The sequence below is a fragment of the Nyctibius grandis genome, chromosome Z (assembly GCF_013368605.1).
Source record: "Nyctibius grandis isolate bNycGra1 chromosome Z, bNycGra1.pri, whole genome shotgun sequence".
Lineage (NCBI taxonomy): Eukaryota > Metazoa > Chordata > Aves > Nyctibiiformes > Nyctibiidae > Nyctibius > Nyctibius grandis.
Genome location: NC_090695.1, coordinates 46407593 through 46424710, shown reverse-complemented (window position 1 = coordinate 46424710; position 17118 = coordinate 46407593). Strand labels below are relative to the sequence as shown.

The 17118-nt window shown below is 42.8% G+C and overlaps 1 protein-coding gene across 1 annotated transcript in view; it reads left to right on the top strand.

The window, feature by feature from the left end:
• The first annotated feature begins 2528 nt into the window (after positions 1 to 2528).
• FRMD3 (FERM domain containing 3) overlaps positions 2529 to 17118 on the top strand; it is a 139056-nt gene continuing 124466 nt past the window's right edge. Inside the window, exon 1 of the mRNA XM_068422732.1 lies at positions 2529 to 2627. Within this exon, the coding sequence (XP_068278833.1) occupies positions 2529 to 2627 (99 nt within the window). The remainder of the gene's footprint in view (positions 2628 to 17118) is intronic.

Sequence of the window (17118 nt, the reverse complement as noted above, 5' to 3'; positions counted from 1 at the left end):
CAGCTCAGCATTTACTAGTAGCTGAATTGAAATTATCTATAGGTCTCTTTGTGTTTTCTAAGATTGGCCATACTATTTAATCCCAGTTCCTGAAGTACCTGGCTTTTTGGGTGATCATTCCAAATACTAGCTGCATAAGGATTGTTTGGCCTCCAAGATATGGCAAAAAAAGGTGCACTCAGTCAAGCATGGCTGTTGAAATACGTTTGTGGGGTTTTCTGTATAATTTGTAATGGTATGAGACATTTAAGAGCCTCCTATTCGTAGGAAAAAAAAAAGGCCTGTAATGCTTTTCAAATAAGGAAGGGATGGCAGTCCTAACCTCTGATGCAAAATCCATCTGATAGATTTACATCCTGCATTTCTGACAGGGCAGAGTGTTTGCTTTCATTGCCTGTTTGTTTGTTGTTTCTTTTTTTCCTGTGGATGGAGTATTTGTTTTTGGTAATTTCATTTATTTAGTGACCCTGCTACACAGCTGCTGTATTCTGTGCCAGTAGTGACTGTATTTCTGTAGAAACTGAAACATAGAAATCTGTTGTCTGACAGAGATCTGAGGCACCTCAAGCCTACATGGTATAGGGTATCACAGAAGCAAATAAAGTGTCAAAAAGACATGAGTGACCGTCTTTAAACCAGGCAAGTAAAATTCTGCTGAGCTTTGTGCTCCTGCAGCTGTGCTGCTGTCGGTGCACACCAGTTCACACTTGCTGTGTAACAATCAGTTTGGAGATGCGAATTTCATGCTGCAGTCATCACTGTGTCTGTAACTCTGAGAACTCCTGAGAAGCTCATCCCTTTCCACGTGGTCCTGAGAGTAAAGCAAAAAACCCTCTGACAGTGGCAGACTTTGACCTGCTCCCTAAAGCTTCATCATTGGCTCAGCTCCCTCTTCCATCTCCTCTTTTGGATGGAGAAAGGTGTGCTGCAGAGACTGAAGGGAAAAGTAAAATATTTGGCTTAGAAAGTAAAGATTCCTTCCTCTGGGCAGGACAATCTGTCACCTGAGAGTCAATCCACAAGTGGGCTGAAATCCTGCCTCTACTGAGCTCCCATGCTGCAGGACTGCAGGACAAAAAGTGTTATTTTATTATTAATGAGGGGATGTCCACAACTGGTGTCTCAGCTGATAAGGACCTTCTTCCATACTTTGTGGACTGACTGTGGCTATTGAGGTGAATAATCTGTTTTAAGTACTCACTGGTTTGCTTCATTATTCACTACGTAATTGGAAGCATTTATAATTTACAAGAAGCATATACTTACAGTTTTTCTTTTATGTTCCACATTAAAGGGTTTTGCGTATTTATTAGCTGACAGCAGTGGGCATTATATACTTCTCATTTGTTTGTGGTTGTCTGTATTTCCTGCTGTTAGCAGTCCAGCAGAAAGCCAAAGGAAGAGTTTACAGGAGTAGCGGTGCTTTGTATTTTCCATTGGATTTTCAAAAGAACATTATATTCACACAGAACTAGTTTCAAAATATGGAAGTTTACAGGTGATCAAGGACAAATAGGCAAAATGATTGAAATGCACTTTGTGTGTGGCTGTCAGTATTTTTTTTCTCTATGTAGACATCCAGTCACATCCCATTTCACACTGGCTGTGTGCTCCTTTTTCAGCCCAGTGCTGATGCCTGTTTGAAGGCTTGCCTCCTGCACGGCTTTGCACAAATGTATACAGCCTTTTGTGGCAGAGAACATAACAGTGAAGCCACCGGATGCTGTATTTTCTTTCCCACTTGCACAACAAACGGGATGAGACTACTCCTCCCTAACGGACCGTTCTTTTCCCCCGAGGAAACAGGTTTCCAAGACTTGCACGCTTACATGAAGTTGCATTATGTTTTTTTCTATTTCCTTACAGCGCACCCATCTTCTTTGGTAAATTTTGTTATGTATGTAACAAAATATATATATACATTTCACAGAGTCCTCCTCCTGCGGTGTTGGGATGCCCCCGAGATCCCCGCTATGGGCGGGCAGGCAGCGTGTGGGCTTCACTTCCCGCCGGCAGCTGAGGGGATGTCGGCCCTTTGCGGAGCACCGGGCGCTCCCACGAGTACCTGTCGCTCAGGTGCACTCAAAACCGGGCCAAGCACGGCTGTGGCGGGGAAGGCAAACCACCGCGCTGCCCATGTCTCTCTCGGGGCTTTTTTCCCCAGCCCGACGGAGCGGAGCCCCGCGAGGAGCCCAGCCCGGGTCGGTGGGGCGGAAGAGCGGGGGCAGCAGGTGAGGGCGGAGAGGTGCCTCCGTGGGCCGTGCCGTGCCGGGTCGTGCCGTGCCGTGCCGGGTCGTGCCGTGCCGTGCCGGGGGCGGGCGCAGGAGGATGCTGAGGCCGGCGAGCGGAGCGCAACCTGACGCAGTGCCGGCCCCAGCCGCGGCGGGCGGGCGGATGGCGGGCGGTGGCGGGGCGCCGCGGGGCTGAGGGGCGGTGCCGCCGCCGTGCCGCGGTCGGCCGGGCGCCGCTGCAGGCTGGCCCCCTGCGGCTGGCTGCGGGGCGGCGGCAGCGGCGGGCGGGCTGCCGGGATGATCCCGTTCCGGAGCTCCAGCATCAGGTCGCTGAGCCCGGAGATGAAATGCACCGTGCGGCTGCTGGACGACTCCGAGATCTCCTGCCACATCCAGGTGCCGGCGGGGAGAGGGGCGGTGGCGGGGCGGCTCGGCGGGCAGCGGCACCCCGGCCCGGGGGCGCGGAGCCGGGCCGGGACTCAGGCGGCGGCTCCCCGGCGCGGAGCTGGTCGCAGGGCCCGGGCGGCGGCTCGGCGCGGCCGCGGCGGGAGCTCCCCGTACGCCCCATTCCTCTGCGCGGGGCTCCGCGCACCTGCGGCGCGGGCAGCCGCGGCTTCTCCGCCGCCTCCCGGCGCTGCGCCACGGCGTCGCGCAGCACAGCACGGAGCCCGCCCGGCCGCTGCCGGAGCCGCGGGGTCCGCCGAGCTCCGGCACCCCCGGCACGGCATCCCCGCGGGCAGGAGGAGCCCGCTGGGCTGCGGCGCCCGCCGGGAGCGGTGGCCCGGGCGAGGAGGGAGACCGTGGCGGCGACTTGCCCGTCCCGCGGCGCGGTAACGGGGCGCCCCGGTGGGCACTTCTTGCTGCAGAGGCGGTGTGCGGGAGGGACCTGCTCTCCGGTGCCGGGAAAGCCCTGCCGTGGGAGCAAGGCCTGCGGTGTGCGGTGCCAGGAAACGCTGTTGCTGAGATAGTGGGCAGAGTTCAAAATGAAGCGCTGCTCCCCCTTTCTCTTAATTTAAGGCGAAAGGTAACTTAACAGAAGGATCTTCAGTGATAGTAGCTGTACAGTTGGAAAGAAAGCAACTTTGCTGTAGTCCCTAATTACTTAGTCCTTTTTTATTCCTTCAAGTAATAAGGAGGCAAAGAGTGAGGACTCTGAATTTCTGGTGGAGCAGCAATGTTTGTAGTGTGTGCAAGCAGGGGTATTTTAGGTGTCCTAACAAGACCCAAACTCTGATGTGTTGTGGAAGTGTTATAAATTCTTAAACTGTAAGTGTTAGAAACCAAGTTACTCTGTTTGAAATTTCCATGTCATTCGTAGAATCACTGAGGTGAGCTTGGCATCCAGACTGGAAGATGTTAGTGGTCTTTTAGTAAGTTGTTTGTCACTCACAGTTGGTCTTTCTGTTTCTCTGGTAGTATGAAATATCCACAGCTTTAAATCAAGTTGGTGGTCTGTACGAAGACCAACTATGGCTGAAAAAAAAAGCTGCCATGACATGCAAGCTACATTTTCACTTGGACCAAATTCTGTTTTTTGTTAGTTCCAAAGGAGTCACTTAATACTAGAATGGAATAGAACAGAACAGAATAGTTCCAGTTGGAAGGCACCTACAACAATCATATAGTCCACTTGCCTGACCACTTCAGGGCTGACTAAAAGTTAAAGCATGCTGTTAATGGCATTGTCCAAATGCCTCTTTTTAAAGCACTGGCAGGCATGGGGCATCAGTCACCTCTCTAGGAAGCCTGTTCCAGTGTTTGACCACAGTCTTGGTAAAGAAATGCTTCCTAATGTCCAGTCTAAACCTCTTCTGGCGCAGCTCTGAACCATTCCCATGAGCCCTCTCACTGGGTACCAGGGAGAAGAGATCAGCACCTCCCTCTCCACTTCCCCTCCTCTGGAAGCTGTGGAGAGCCATGAGGTCACCCCTCTGCCTCTCTCTCTCCAAACTAGACAAACCTTGAGTCCTCAGCCACTCCTCACAGGATATACCTTCCAGCCCTTCCACCAGCTTTGTCGCCCTTCTCTGGATGCATTCAAGGACCTTCACATCCTTCTTAAATTGTGGGGTCCAGAACTGCACACAATACTCAAGGTGAGGCCGCACCAGTGCTAAATACAGCAGGATAATCACCTCTTTTGACCAGCTGGTTGTGCTGTGTTTGATGCACCCCAGGATGTGGTTTGCCCTCTCGGCTGCCAGGGCACACTGCTGACTCACATTGAACCCCCTGTCAGCCAGCACCCCCAGACACCTTTCTGCAGGGCTACTCTCCAGCCACTCTTCTCCCAGTCTGTACTTGTGTACTAGTTACACTCAAGCAGTGTGTAGCCTGGAAGTCACAGGAAATTACCGAAACATTTTGTACCTGTATCATTGTAGTGCTTTTGTTAACGAATAGCGTGGTTATGAGATCATAGCTTTAATGGGCAAGAAGCAGAATGGCCTTCAGAGTCTTTTTTCGGAGCTTAACACAAGCTTTGCCTAACTTATTTGGCATCTTTAAAAATGAGTCTCTTTTTACAATGATGATTTTCAAGTCAGAATCTGAGATGGTGTTATTACAACTCTGTAGATCTGTAGCGCTCAACAAATTTACACGTGCAAAGAGTAAGCCCTCCGATGCCCACAGGGTAGAAAAAACAGTCATTGCTTTAGGTGTTACATTGAGCAAGGTCAGGTAATGAACTCAGAACCAGTTGAATTGTATTGCATCATTGTGGCTTATTCCACATGTAATGCATGCAGAGGAAAAGTATTTTACACCACAGTTGAAAATGTTTTAACTATTACAGTTCTAAGGATAATCCTGAAAATTTAGTTCTATCATGAACTCATCTAGAACTTGTTTTCCTGAGTCTGCACAGTGACCAAAGTTATTTAAAAGGTGGGAATGGCTCCTGGTCTTTTTCCCTGGGATTTTTAGGTACTAAAATGCTAAACATGTACATGCAGATCCTAGTACGAGGAACTACTCTTGGTCACTTCAGCAGAACCATGCAATTAATGATGACGTTTCATAGTTCTGACTTACCTTTCACTCTTTCCTGTGCCACATGCTTCGAACTGCTTAATCCTATCTATAGATAGTTACCCCTTACCTATCACTGTATATGCAGAGGAGATATAATTTACCTCTATAATTTATTTATCCTCTTGTATGTGAGTAGCTGTTAAGACACTAGACTAACAAATCCCAGACCACTCAACTTTTTGTCTTTAGCCTCTCAATCAGATCTGTATTTGAACTTCATAACGTGGACAAAACTTGCTAGGAGCTTTCACAATGCTACAATTTCATTTTTGAACGGAAAAAAACAAAAGTAGTGAGTTAGTTGTATATATGTGTATCAATGCATATTCAGCGGGATGAAATAACCCAGGTGATGTGCTGCTGGGTTAACAGCAGAGATGCCAGGGTTGTGCCAGCTGGAACATCTTGGACAGCTGTGTTTTGGTCATTAAGAGGATAAGAAAGCCTAATTCTACAACACTGGGAAATGCCAACAGAGTCTCTTAAGGACACGGGATGCAGTAAGGAACGGTGATGACTGAAATTCTAGCTGTGCATTTTCAGGGGGAAAGGAGGGGAGATATGCAGCTAGTCTGGATAGTGATATCTGTAGCTGATGATTTGCTGCATTTTAGCGCACTAAGTTTTGCCAAACCCTACTTTTTCAAGTATATCTTTCCAGCAGTTGGCTTGCACACTTGGGCTAGTATCAGAGGGCCCCAGTACCACTTCAGTGCAGAGATGTCTGCTAATTAAAATCTTTGTGGATGCACTGTAGATCTTTGGCCCTACAAAATGTGCAATCAGAATTGTGTCTTACTCAGCTAAAACATTGGGAGGTGGTGTTAGGAAAAGTAAGAGGGAGCAGATGAATTTAAGTGCTGTATATATATGTGGGGTTTTTTTCTCCCTGTGTAAATTTCATAGTGTTTAGGAAAGAAAATAAAATAAATTTTTCTTTTTACTATTAAAGTTCTTTAAAAGCAGTGTTTCAGCAAGCCAACAGGCTAATAGAGCCTGCTTTTGGAAATGACATTGCATAGCAAACAGCCTAGTGACAGCATATGGGGTGGTGTGGGGAGAATGAGAGATGAATCATGCATTTGCAGACTCCAGCCAACTAGTTATCGAGCTGTGCAGCTGCCATGTAGGTCACCAAGTTGCTCAAGGCTAGGTTTGCAGCTCAAAGGTCGGGACTCAGTGTGTCATCCTCCTTGTCTGAGAGACTTGGTGACTGCGAAGTAGCTGAAGTGGTGACAGGCACAGGAAAGGGCTTGGGCCCCAAGGACGCTTAACTAACTTTTGTGATGACATTTTTTTTCCCATGTCTTTTGTTTGTTTGTGAAGCCTCTCTGGGACCCGTTATGTTGGGCAGTCTTACAGCAGCAGTAGGGTAAAGTTGTGGTGGCACAGCTAAAATGGAGAGGTTATGAAAAACAGCCTGAAGGGCCAGTGGCCTCTGTCTTGTTTCCATGTGCAAGAGAGGGAGGTGACCTGCTTGTGCAGGCTGTCTGGTAAAGCACAGAACCAAGGCTTGAAGGAGGTCAGTGGGGGAACTAGGTCTTCAAAACTATTGGAAATGTGTCTGGAGCAGCAGGAAGACCTCCTTTCTGGAGGTACTAATGAGATACTTATTTTCTGAGTCATTGACATAATGAGCACTTCCGTTTTTGCAGGCTTCATGCAAAAACTTCAAGCATCTAATTAACCTTTTAGTAACAATAGCCTAAACATCTTAAATAGTAAGGAATTTTTAAATTTTTTTTTTGCCTGGCTTATTCTGTAAGATTACTTGTGCTTATTTCATTTGTGAGTATAAAGTTAACTGTCAAGGTCCTGCTATGGTGGACTGTTATTAAATATGTAAGTACACCTTGGGTTCAGTGGTGCCACTGACATGCTTTAAATTAGGCATGGGCTTCAGTATACCTCGTTTAACTGAAGTAACTCCTGAGCATGCTACTGTTCCTTTAGTTTTTTAAAAATACGAGTAAGTGTGTATTAGTAACCATTATAACTCTAAATTTATTTCTCTGTGTGAGGTTAATATAAAATCATAAGCTCACTCTAGAAAAATGATACGTTTAATGTATTACTTAATTTTTAAATTAATAAAAGTTCTACTTTACGCCTTGAGCTGTTCAGGTCCAGCTGTGCAAAACTGGAGATAAAGTCGGCATGAACGAGGCTTTTTCTTAGCTGGATCTTATTATTGACAGTAGTAGTGAACTTTGCTGTCTGTGTGTTTATTTGTAGAAATACTGTATGACTGGATCTTCTTGTGCCTCAGCCCATATGTAAAATTGTGTAGTAATGGGACCTTTATAATGACACAGGTTTTGCTTTGTAGGAGCTTTCCCAAACAAAAATCTGTATAGATATCCCCAAAAATAGCACCTGGCTACACTACTGATTTTTTTTTTATGTGTATCTAAATGATTATTTGATTGTTGTTTAAAAGAACAAACTTGAATTTCTGTGTGTGTCCAGCTTTTGAGCAAGGAGAAGACATAATTTTTAAAAACTGGTTTAGAAATCAGGAGGAATACAAGCAGAGCAAAACTTTGATTTACTCGTGGTCTGTTCTTAGACCTTTTACTTTCTTTCGCACAAGTAAAGATGAGGGTGACAAAATCTGTGAAGGCTCATTTCTTTCTGCGGCTGCTAGTCCAGCAGTGTGAGATGGCCTTGGGTCTTTTTAATCTTAATTCAGAAGCAGTTTCTGTGCAGTTTGAATACTGCTGCTTGTGGTTTGGCTAATAATTTACTAGCTTGACTTTCACCCCACCCCCCTTTAAATCTGACATATACTGTCCTGTCTGGTTCTTTTTGTGGCACATTGATGACGGGAAACTTGCCTTCTTGCTTAATATTTTTTGCTTGGTCTGTGTCTTGCAGGCAGATGCTAAATTTAATAGAAATCTGTTAACCAAAGAACTCTCTTTAAAATTCCCGTCCCTCAATAAAGTGTAAAAACCAAAACAACGTGCTGGAGCAGGCTGTGAGGTGAAAGAGCAGTGTCTGTGAATCTCACTGTGAAGATATATGCTGAATGTGGACCATTTGAAAAAATAAGTGGGAAAGGGAAGGCAGAATGAGAAATGAAAAGAGCAGCGAGGCCAGAGATGGAAAGAAGGCAGAGAACCGTAGCTTCGGAAAGGGAAGGGTTAAGGGATTATGTAGACAGCAGGCAGAACATTTAGTGAATTTATATTTATCCTGTAAGCGATGTCAGAACCGTAACCAGCAAGCGCCTTGGGCTGCTGGGATGGCACTGTAAATGGTGCAAAATAGTAAGATGAGATAAGGAAGGGGATGCAAGTTAGGATGGATTCTGTGTTCTGTTGACACATTTTAGAAACTGCATACTAGGGCTTGTATTCCTAACTTCATGCTTGAGCCTCTAATTGTACCGTTATAACAGGTATGCTTGGTGAGAGTTGCAGATGAGAAGCCTCTCTAATTAAGCTAAGCCTATAGGTTAAAGCTACCTCTGTTGTCATTTCATGTGTTTGATTAAACCTGCAGTAACATGTTTTCTTTTTAATAGCGCTTATGGATGCACTTTTAGATCCTTCCAGAGCTGAAAAGGAAACACGGAGTAGAAAGTGCTACTAGAAAGTTACTAGGGTGTTGGGAGTTCTCATTTACAAACTAAGAAATTGGTTGTCTTGATAGATTTTGGTGTTTGTGAAGCTCAGTATTTGCTGAACATTGATTTCTATGTCTCTGGTAGGGGAAAGGCAAGTATCTATGTGTACTACGTACATGTTGCTACCAATTCATGAACTCTGTTCATTCTTGTTATTCTTAAATGAAAATGCTTACAAACTTGGCTTATGCAGGATTTTATCGAATGCATACTAACTGCAGCTGAACTGCTTTTGTCTTGGATAAAGCTTATTGATGATGTTGAATTAGTTTTTTTTCCGCACTCCATGTTATCTGATTAATGAACAAAATCTCAAAATTCTCTGTCCTAAAGATGATGCTCTTGCCTTTCATTTTAACTTTGTATTTCCTGTGTTTTGGAATTGGCATTGTAATTCATGTTTTCATTGCCAGTAAACAAAGGCGGGGGAACTTACATGGGCGCTTAAGGACTTGCCTCACCCAGGGTTGAAGATGAACATGTATTTCAGTAAATGCAAACAGTGTTGATGATAAGTATTTCAATATAATGGTGAGGCCTGGTGCTGCAGTGTGGAGGGAAAAAAGATGAAAAATGCAGGTATGCTTAGACAAACCTAGCTAGTTGACAAGGACAAGCTAAAATGATAGGTACTGATTTAAAATGTAAGTATAATCTTTTCACTTTTACCCACCTTTCATTTTTCTTACAGCTTTGAATGAAAATTTTTACATTTTTTATTGTCATGCATGTTTGGACACTGGCTGAGCAGTAGGGGTGGAGCTGTAGTAATAATAAAAGGCAACTGGAAAATCAATAATACAATGCAGCACAGCTTAGATCTCCAAACTGCAAATCATTGGTTTGGTCCCATGAGGTGGAAAATGGCTTCTGTGAGATACAGGGTGCTTTCTGCCTGCAGGAGCTTCATGCACTCTTGCGTCTTGAAAGGGCTTTTGGCATCTCATGAGACTGAGTCTTCTTGTGCCTTGAGATGCTCTCACCTGTCTAGGCATCTTCAGCGCACAGATATAGATCTAATATAGGAGGCACCCGAGAAGCAGTAATTTGGCAGACTTAATTGGACTAAGATTAGAGCCAAAATGAATCATTGTTGAGGAAGTACTCTATTTTCACTTTTTGGTTTTATTTGCCTAGATTGAAGTTTCTGTGTAGGTCAGGAATGATTTAATAACGTATATAAATTCTCCTGAAATGACCTTTAACAAAAGCAGAATTAGTGCCTTTTCTATGGGAAGGTGAAACAGGGAGTCTGGATTTTGCCTGTATGGTTGTTGCTGGTACCCTGAGCAGACAGTACGTTAAAAACTCAAGGTTTAAACACTTAGGTTAATGAATGGGAGAAATGGCAGCTGATTTTTCTCTTCTCCCTCAAAAAAAAAGCGTGTGGGTTGGGAGGCTGGAGAGTAATTGTTTCTGTGATAAAATGCTTGTTTTCTGTAGCACAGGTCTCTGTCTTTCTGGGTATTTTGGCTGATTAAATCAAACATACTGAAAATGGCTCTTTTCATCTTATTCTCTCTCTTTTTGCACTCCCCCTCGACTCCCCAATGTGGATAATATCAACCTGTTGGCAAGTTTCATAACATATCTCCTCATAGTTCTTCCTTCAGCTGAGGCAGCTTGTCTGTTCCTTCGTTCTTTGTTTGCTGAAATACAGCCTCATTTTCCTCCCTAGCCTTGATTTCTTGGAGACCCTTTCTAGACCTTACAAATCGTCTTTTTGTTCCTATTGGATTACCTTGTTCTCACTCTGTTTTAATTCCTTGTCTTATAGTGAAAACACAGTTGTAATAATTCAGCAGTAGTTAAATTAATACTAAATCTTTTTCTTTCTCTCATAAATCTCAAAAGAGAGGCCCCAAACGCTCTTTCTTCCTTCACTCCCCCACTGTCAGTTTATTTTGTCATTTCCAGCTACAGGCACTCAGTTCATAAAAGTGTTGCTGTTCTCCTCTTTTCAGGGTTTAACACGTTGTTTTTGATGTAGGTGTGTTGATAATCAGCTCTTGACATTTCAGTGTGCTGTCAAGATAGATGCTGTTCTCCAACTCATGGTTAATTATGGCAGTAGTAGTCCAAGTGTGAATAGTAATCGTCCTGTTCATGGTTGCTCTTTGTGGGAGTTACTGAGAAACTTGATTAACGAGGACCAAGGGATGAAGAGTGAACATTGATGCTCGAGTAGTGTTACATTTAGAGGAAAAATTTCCCCTGACTGAAAGTAATGCTGGAAACTTGAGATAAAATGGGTCATACCAGTCTGTATAAGGTTAAGTATATGTATAAAATTTCTCAAGGTTGCTCACAGCCAGAAATGAGAAGGTATGGACTATATACCATGAGTTCTTTTTCAGCAGAAGGGTTTGTAAACAGAAATAACTCCTGCGATAACTGGAAATCTGGCCATTCAAGATAGTTACAGTAAGAAACATAAGTACTGAGTGGCAGCAAAATGATTGCTCTTTTAAGGCTTCCTTTAGTAAAGTGATAAATGAGTCAACATCTTCATTAAAAACACTTGTTATTTTTCCCTTGTTTACTTAAACCCCAGGAAGAAGTAAACAATCTGGATTGAAGACATGCTTTGCTCCTTGCAAACATATTATCTCACAATGATATTTTCCCCATAGCAGCACTCTTTGGAAGAGAATTGTGCTTTAATAAAAAAACAAAAACCAAGTTTTGCACCTGGCCATTTTTTTGCTGATATTGTAATATGTAAGCTTACTATAAAAGGACACATGTTGCAAAGATAATTTTGGTTATTTCTGACAATACTGTGTAAAACCTTTTTCATACAGTCAGTCTATATGCCTGTTTCTTTTGGTCTTTCACGTAACTGCAACAGAAGCAAAAAAGAAATGTGATTGCAAAATGAAAACAAACAAATAAACAATCCCCTCATCCCCCCAAACCCAAACAGTATCAGGAGGATTCATGACAGGACTTAAAACTCAAGCTTCGCCAGGGGAGGTTCAGGTTGGACATTAGGAAGCATTTCTTTTCAGAAAGGGTCATTAGACATTGGAACGGGCTGCCCGGGGAGGTGGTGGAGTCACCATCTCTGGATGTGTTTAAGAAAAGACTGGACATGGCACTTAGTGCCATGGTCTAGTTGACATGGTGGTGTCAGGGCAATGGTTGGACTCGATGATCCCAGAGGTCTCTTCCAACCTGATTGATTCTGTGATTCTGTGAAAATACAAAGAGACCAAAAAGCAGTCACAAACAATTTCAAGTTAATGGTGAAATCCTGCGGAAATTGATGCATAAAGTTCAAACTGTAATGGTGTATTTGTATTGTTTGCAGGCACGGAGGCTAGTCAAATGTTTTTATCTCCAAAACAGAGTGTCTGCGTGTGAACTGCCTTTTGGGGATGGTTCCTGGACCCTTCTATCTGCCAGGCGATGCCTGGAAACGGGTCAGCAAGAATGCTAACTGGCACAGACAGGAGTTTTCTCAAGCAATGCCCTAACGGTATGATAGCATGAGTGGTGGATTTCAACACCCCAAAATACTTGGAGGGTGTTAGTAGTTTTAGTATAGGTGCAATCTGTGTTCTCAAAAAGAAAAATAAAAAAGATTTTGTGAATGACTAAAGATATATTTTATAGTTCTGATACTAAAACATGAAATGGTAACTGTGTTCATAACACTGTCTTTCTCAGTAGAAAATCTGAAGTGTTGTGTGGAGTGTCTTAAACAGTTGGTGGTAGTTAAACTAGGAGTAGCACTAGTTTTAGTAGGTGCTTACAAAATAGCTGTGTTTAGGATCTGTGGCTGTAATCTTGGATTTGAACCTGTAATCTCTTCTGGGATGACAGAGTCTTGATTTTTTTTTTTTTTTTTTTTAATTATTTTGAATGCTCTTAGCAACAGAGTCTAATACAAAAGTACGCTGCAGGATTAGGAGATCAGGACATTAGTTGGTGGTGGTTTTTTTGGTTTTGCTTTTATTTTTACGGACACAAACTCCAAGCCCTGTAGTGTAGCAAGAAATGAAACATAGTTATTTCTTTGAAGAGTAACTGCAAAAATGCAGATGAGATGCTCTACAGAGTGCTATGCATGCAACAGAGATGCTACAGAATGTGCTTTGGATTGTATTTCTTTAGAGTTTTTAGAGTAAAATACAGCTGATCCTTCACCTTCACTCTCTTACTTTAAACTTGGATAAGTTTAAACTTGGAGAAGTTAAATACTTTGCAGTCAGAGGGTGATGGTTGCTCTTGCGTTAGATGGGACAGCTACTCGGGGTGCAAGTTGAACTCTGAAGTGGTGCGGTGCCAGCCTGAACTTAGGGGACTTCAAGGATTTATCGTGAGATATTCAGTGTGCCAGCAGGTGTAGTGCATCAAACACACTGACCCTGCTTGCTCCTGCTCTAGGTGAATTTTCTTTGGCTCCATGCGGGGAAAAGGAAGGAAACAGCAGAGGTTTTCACAGACGATGCCGTGAGTGATTCAGCGTGCAGACTCTGCTGTTCACATGAAATCACTCCAGCAGCTTGTGGTGTCCCTGCCAGTTGCTAGGTGCAGATCCAGGGAGGCTTTTCTGTTTTGACTGGAGAATCCACTCACATTGCCAGGATTTCCGGATTAGTTTTCTCATAGGGTCTGGCAGTTGGTACTTCACAGCCACCAGAACAGAGAAGACTTGAGCAGGAATTGTCAGTCCCCAAAGCAAATGATGCTGCTGGCTCGTGGGCATTAAAACAAAAAGAGTGGCACATCTAAGTGAAAATGAACAATAATCCACACAGTATCAGGACAATGTGTTCAGGACAATTCTGGTTATTTTTTGTGCATGGATTATATGCACCAAGTAAGTAGCAATTTTCATCCTGTAGCTTTTTGAGAATCAGAGGCTGGTTTATATCTTGCACAGAAGAGTTTATGGTGTAATTTCAGGGAAAACACAATAAGGGAATGCTTAATTCATGTTGTGATGATGAGACCCTGCTCAAAGTAGTTCATGTAGTTGGCCTGAGTTTTAACTTATGTAAAGGAGGGAAAAATACTACTGTAGAAGAAGAAATTCCAGGAGCTAGGTGCTGGTATGTGTGCTGGTATGTGTGCTTTTCAGCAGCTCTTAGCTTACTGCCTTCTCCATCATGGATGAAGGTATCAATACCATGCCTAAACCTAGACACCTGCAATACCCTTCTGAGACCATCATCTAGCTCACTAGTTGCATCCCTTTTTCATTACCTTTTATCTTCAGTCCTTCAGAGTTTTCAGTCCTTTTTGCAGTGCTTGTATTCATGGCACTTCTAAGTTATGATTCTGCTTTTTTTTTTTTCATAAGTGGGGCAATATACTGTGTTGGATACACAACAGAAACCTAGATCTGTTGACAAACATCATTCCCTGGTTTGCTGATTCCTGATTCCTGTAATTATTTCACAGAGAGTGTTGCTTTTGGTAATATAGTCCCTGCACAGGGTGATGTGTATATCTGTGTTTATATACCTCCTGTAACTTACTTGTAATGGTCTGTATAGTTGTAAGGGTTTTACGGTATCCTAATTGTTTTTATGTCTTTGTTTTGCTAACTATAATTTATAACTATCAGGTTTTATAACAGCCAGGCTGTACCTTAGAAACTTCAGTTTCTTTACCTTCTTGCTCATTAACTGATTTATTCTTTTCAATTTAATTTCTTTTCATTGATTTTAAAATCAGAAAAATCTTTATTTTCATGGTCTGCTAGGCTGACCCCTCTGAACTCATACTACATTTTTTTTTTATGTCTTTCCCAAAGCCTTAATGGAATTTACATATTTTAAATTGAGATCCATCACTTTCAGTCTTTATAGTGCAGATTTTTGCCCATTCTTTACATCTGCACTGTTATGTGAAATCCTGAATGATACTGGGGTGGTTCAGGAATAATGGAAATGTTTCTGCGTTCTGCAGGGGTTTTCATATACCATGAGGAAAAAAATAATTTTTTAAAACTAAAGCTCCCTTCCTCCCTAGATGAATTTCCTGTTAAAACTCTTACCACTGCTAACATACTCTTCTGTATGAATATTCACACCTTTTAATTTTTTTTCTATTTTGCTAGAATTTATTCACACATCCTGTTTTGTTTACAGGAAATGATACATAGTTTTCTGTTATGAGGTGATAAATAGTTCAGTGGATATCTCCTGTCCTGAAAAAATAGATACAAACTGAATGTTTTTGTATTCAGACCTCCAAGATCTGTCTTTTTACAGTTCTTTTTCACTCTGTGAATATTTATGCTGTTGTTGCTTTGTGATCAGAGCTATCATTGTAATCCAAGAACTGCAAGAGAGTTGTATTCTCTTTTCAGTTTTTCCATATATAGCCTGTATTCTGAGGATGGAAGAACTTTTGTTGCATTTGATGCATTTCCATTAACGTGCTTTTAAGAGCTCTGGCTAACTGTATCTTTTATTGATTAGAAAATAAAAGGCAAGATGCAGATGTGGATTTAGGTGCCTTCCCCTGTTCTTCTTCCCACCATCCACAGGTGGAGCTTTTGGGCATTTTGAGGGCACTGATTTCTAATAGCGATTTTGGTGCCCTCCTTCTGCTTAGCCAAGCTGTGCTTTGGTGGTACTCCAAGAAGGATGAAAACTCTACCAGATGCTGGCAGGTATGGCCCAAGAGGTAATATATTCTTCTTGACATCCAGGCAGGTTTCTAGTTACGTCTGTGATGTCCTTGCTCCCCTCCTGCCCCAAACCAACCTCTGTGGTTCTCTTACTTGCTGCCTGTCTCAGTATTACTAGTATCATTTGTATTACCCTTTTTCTTTATGAAGCAAACCTCTTTGCTTTCAGTCTTGGCCACGCAGGTAGTCTCTTGAGGAGCAAACTTCTTTTTTTCTGTTCACTGCATCAGTGTTTTTTTTTTCCCCCATCCTGGTTTCTGTTTTTTAAAGAACAAGCAGGTGGGCACAGTGACATGTAAATCCTTTTTGAAATTCCTGATTCACTGACTTGACCGTACTCAGAGAAGACAAGAAGAGCTACGTTCATGGTGAACCTGCAGAGCTGGTTTGTGCCCTACATAATGTTTGTCACTGCTCTGAGAGATACAGAAGGAATTGCATTTTCTAACCTCTCTCTGCTTCCTCTCCCTCCAGAGGATTCACTGCTCACGTAGAAACCAAAATGTTTGTGGGAAGAGGATTCTGAATGATTTATCCTGCAGGCTGAATGATGAAGAAAGGTTATGAATCCAGGGGGAAGCCAGTTTAATGAATTCCGTTTTCCTGTTGTGTCCATACAGATGTGGTATTGCTTTGTAATTAAAATTGGATCTGCTTCTTCAGAATATTGTTTTTCTCCTTTTGAACTATGTAGCCTTTCCCCTGCATTCCTGAAATAGAGCGGCTAAATGTATGCTTAAAAAAGGAGGGAAAAAAAAGGGAAAGTACTGTCCTCCCAAAGGTGCACTGGGATTCCTGTAGCAGTATTTCTTTGCAGAAATATAATGAGTTGAGTTTGCTTGCCGAGAGAGAGGTTTCTGCTTTATGAACAAGATAATTGTATATTTCTGTTCAAAGTAAACATCATTCTGACATGTTTCGTGACCGCAAGATACTTTATGCACTCACTGGAATAAAAAACACACAGGGCTGTCTCAGGCACTTAGTCAATGGATAATGTTGTGCCTGCTCTTACACATTTTTCAGCTAAATCAGAGATCAAAACTGAACTCCAGCACTCGAGGGCATGTGGGGAGGATTTTTGACAGTGGGGAGGAAAGTGAGTCTGTAAAGCGTTAATGATTGCTCCTTCATCTATGCAGATTCACTTTAATTGGTGCCAGATCTGCTGTAATATTGATGACATAGTTCACCTTGTTAATGGCCCAAACATAACAGAGTTTATGCTGGTAGTCTAATTTTGTTCTTTATGTAGGGAGACCATAAATGGTGAAGATTGCATATAAGGGTGTGACTGTGACTACAGATTTGGCATGTAGCATGCTTGCTGTTAAGTGAATGAAAAAAGTTTAAAACCCGGATTTTTGTGCACAGGGCACATCCCATGGCTTAGCTGGCGTGAGACATTTTATTAAGCAAATTCTGGAACAGTTCCCTGACAGTGAGGCAGTTAATAAAATGTTGCAAGTTATAATGGTGAAGTTGTATGTTGAGCCTTTATCCCCAAGAGAGTATGACAGTGTGTGGATGTACAAAACGCCTGTTGCTTTCCATCTGTCTTGGTCTGTGTG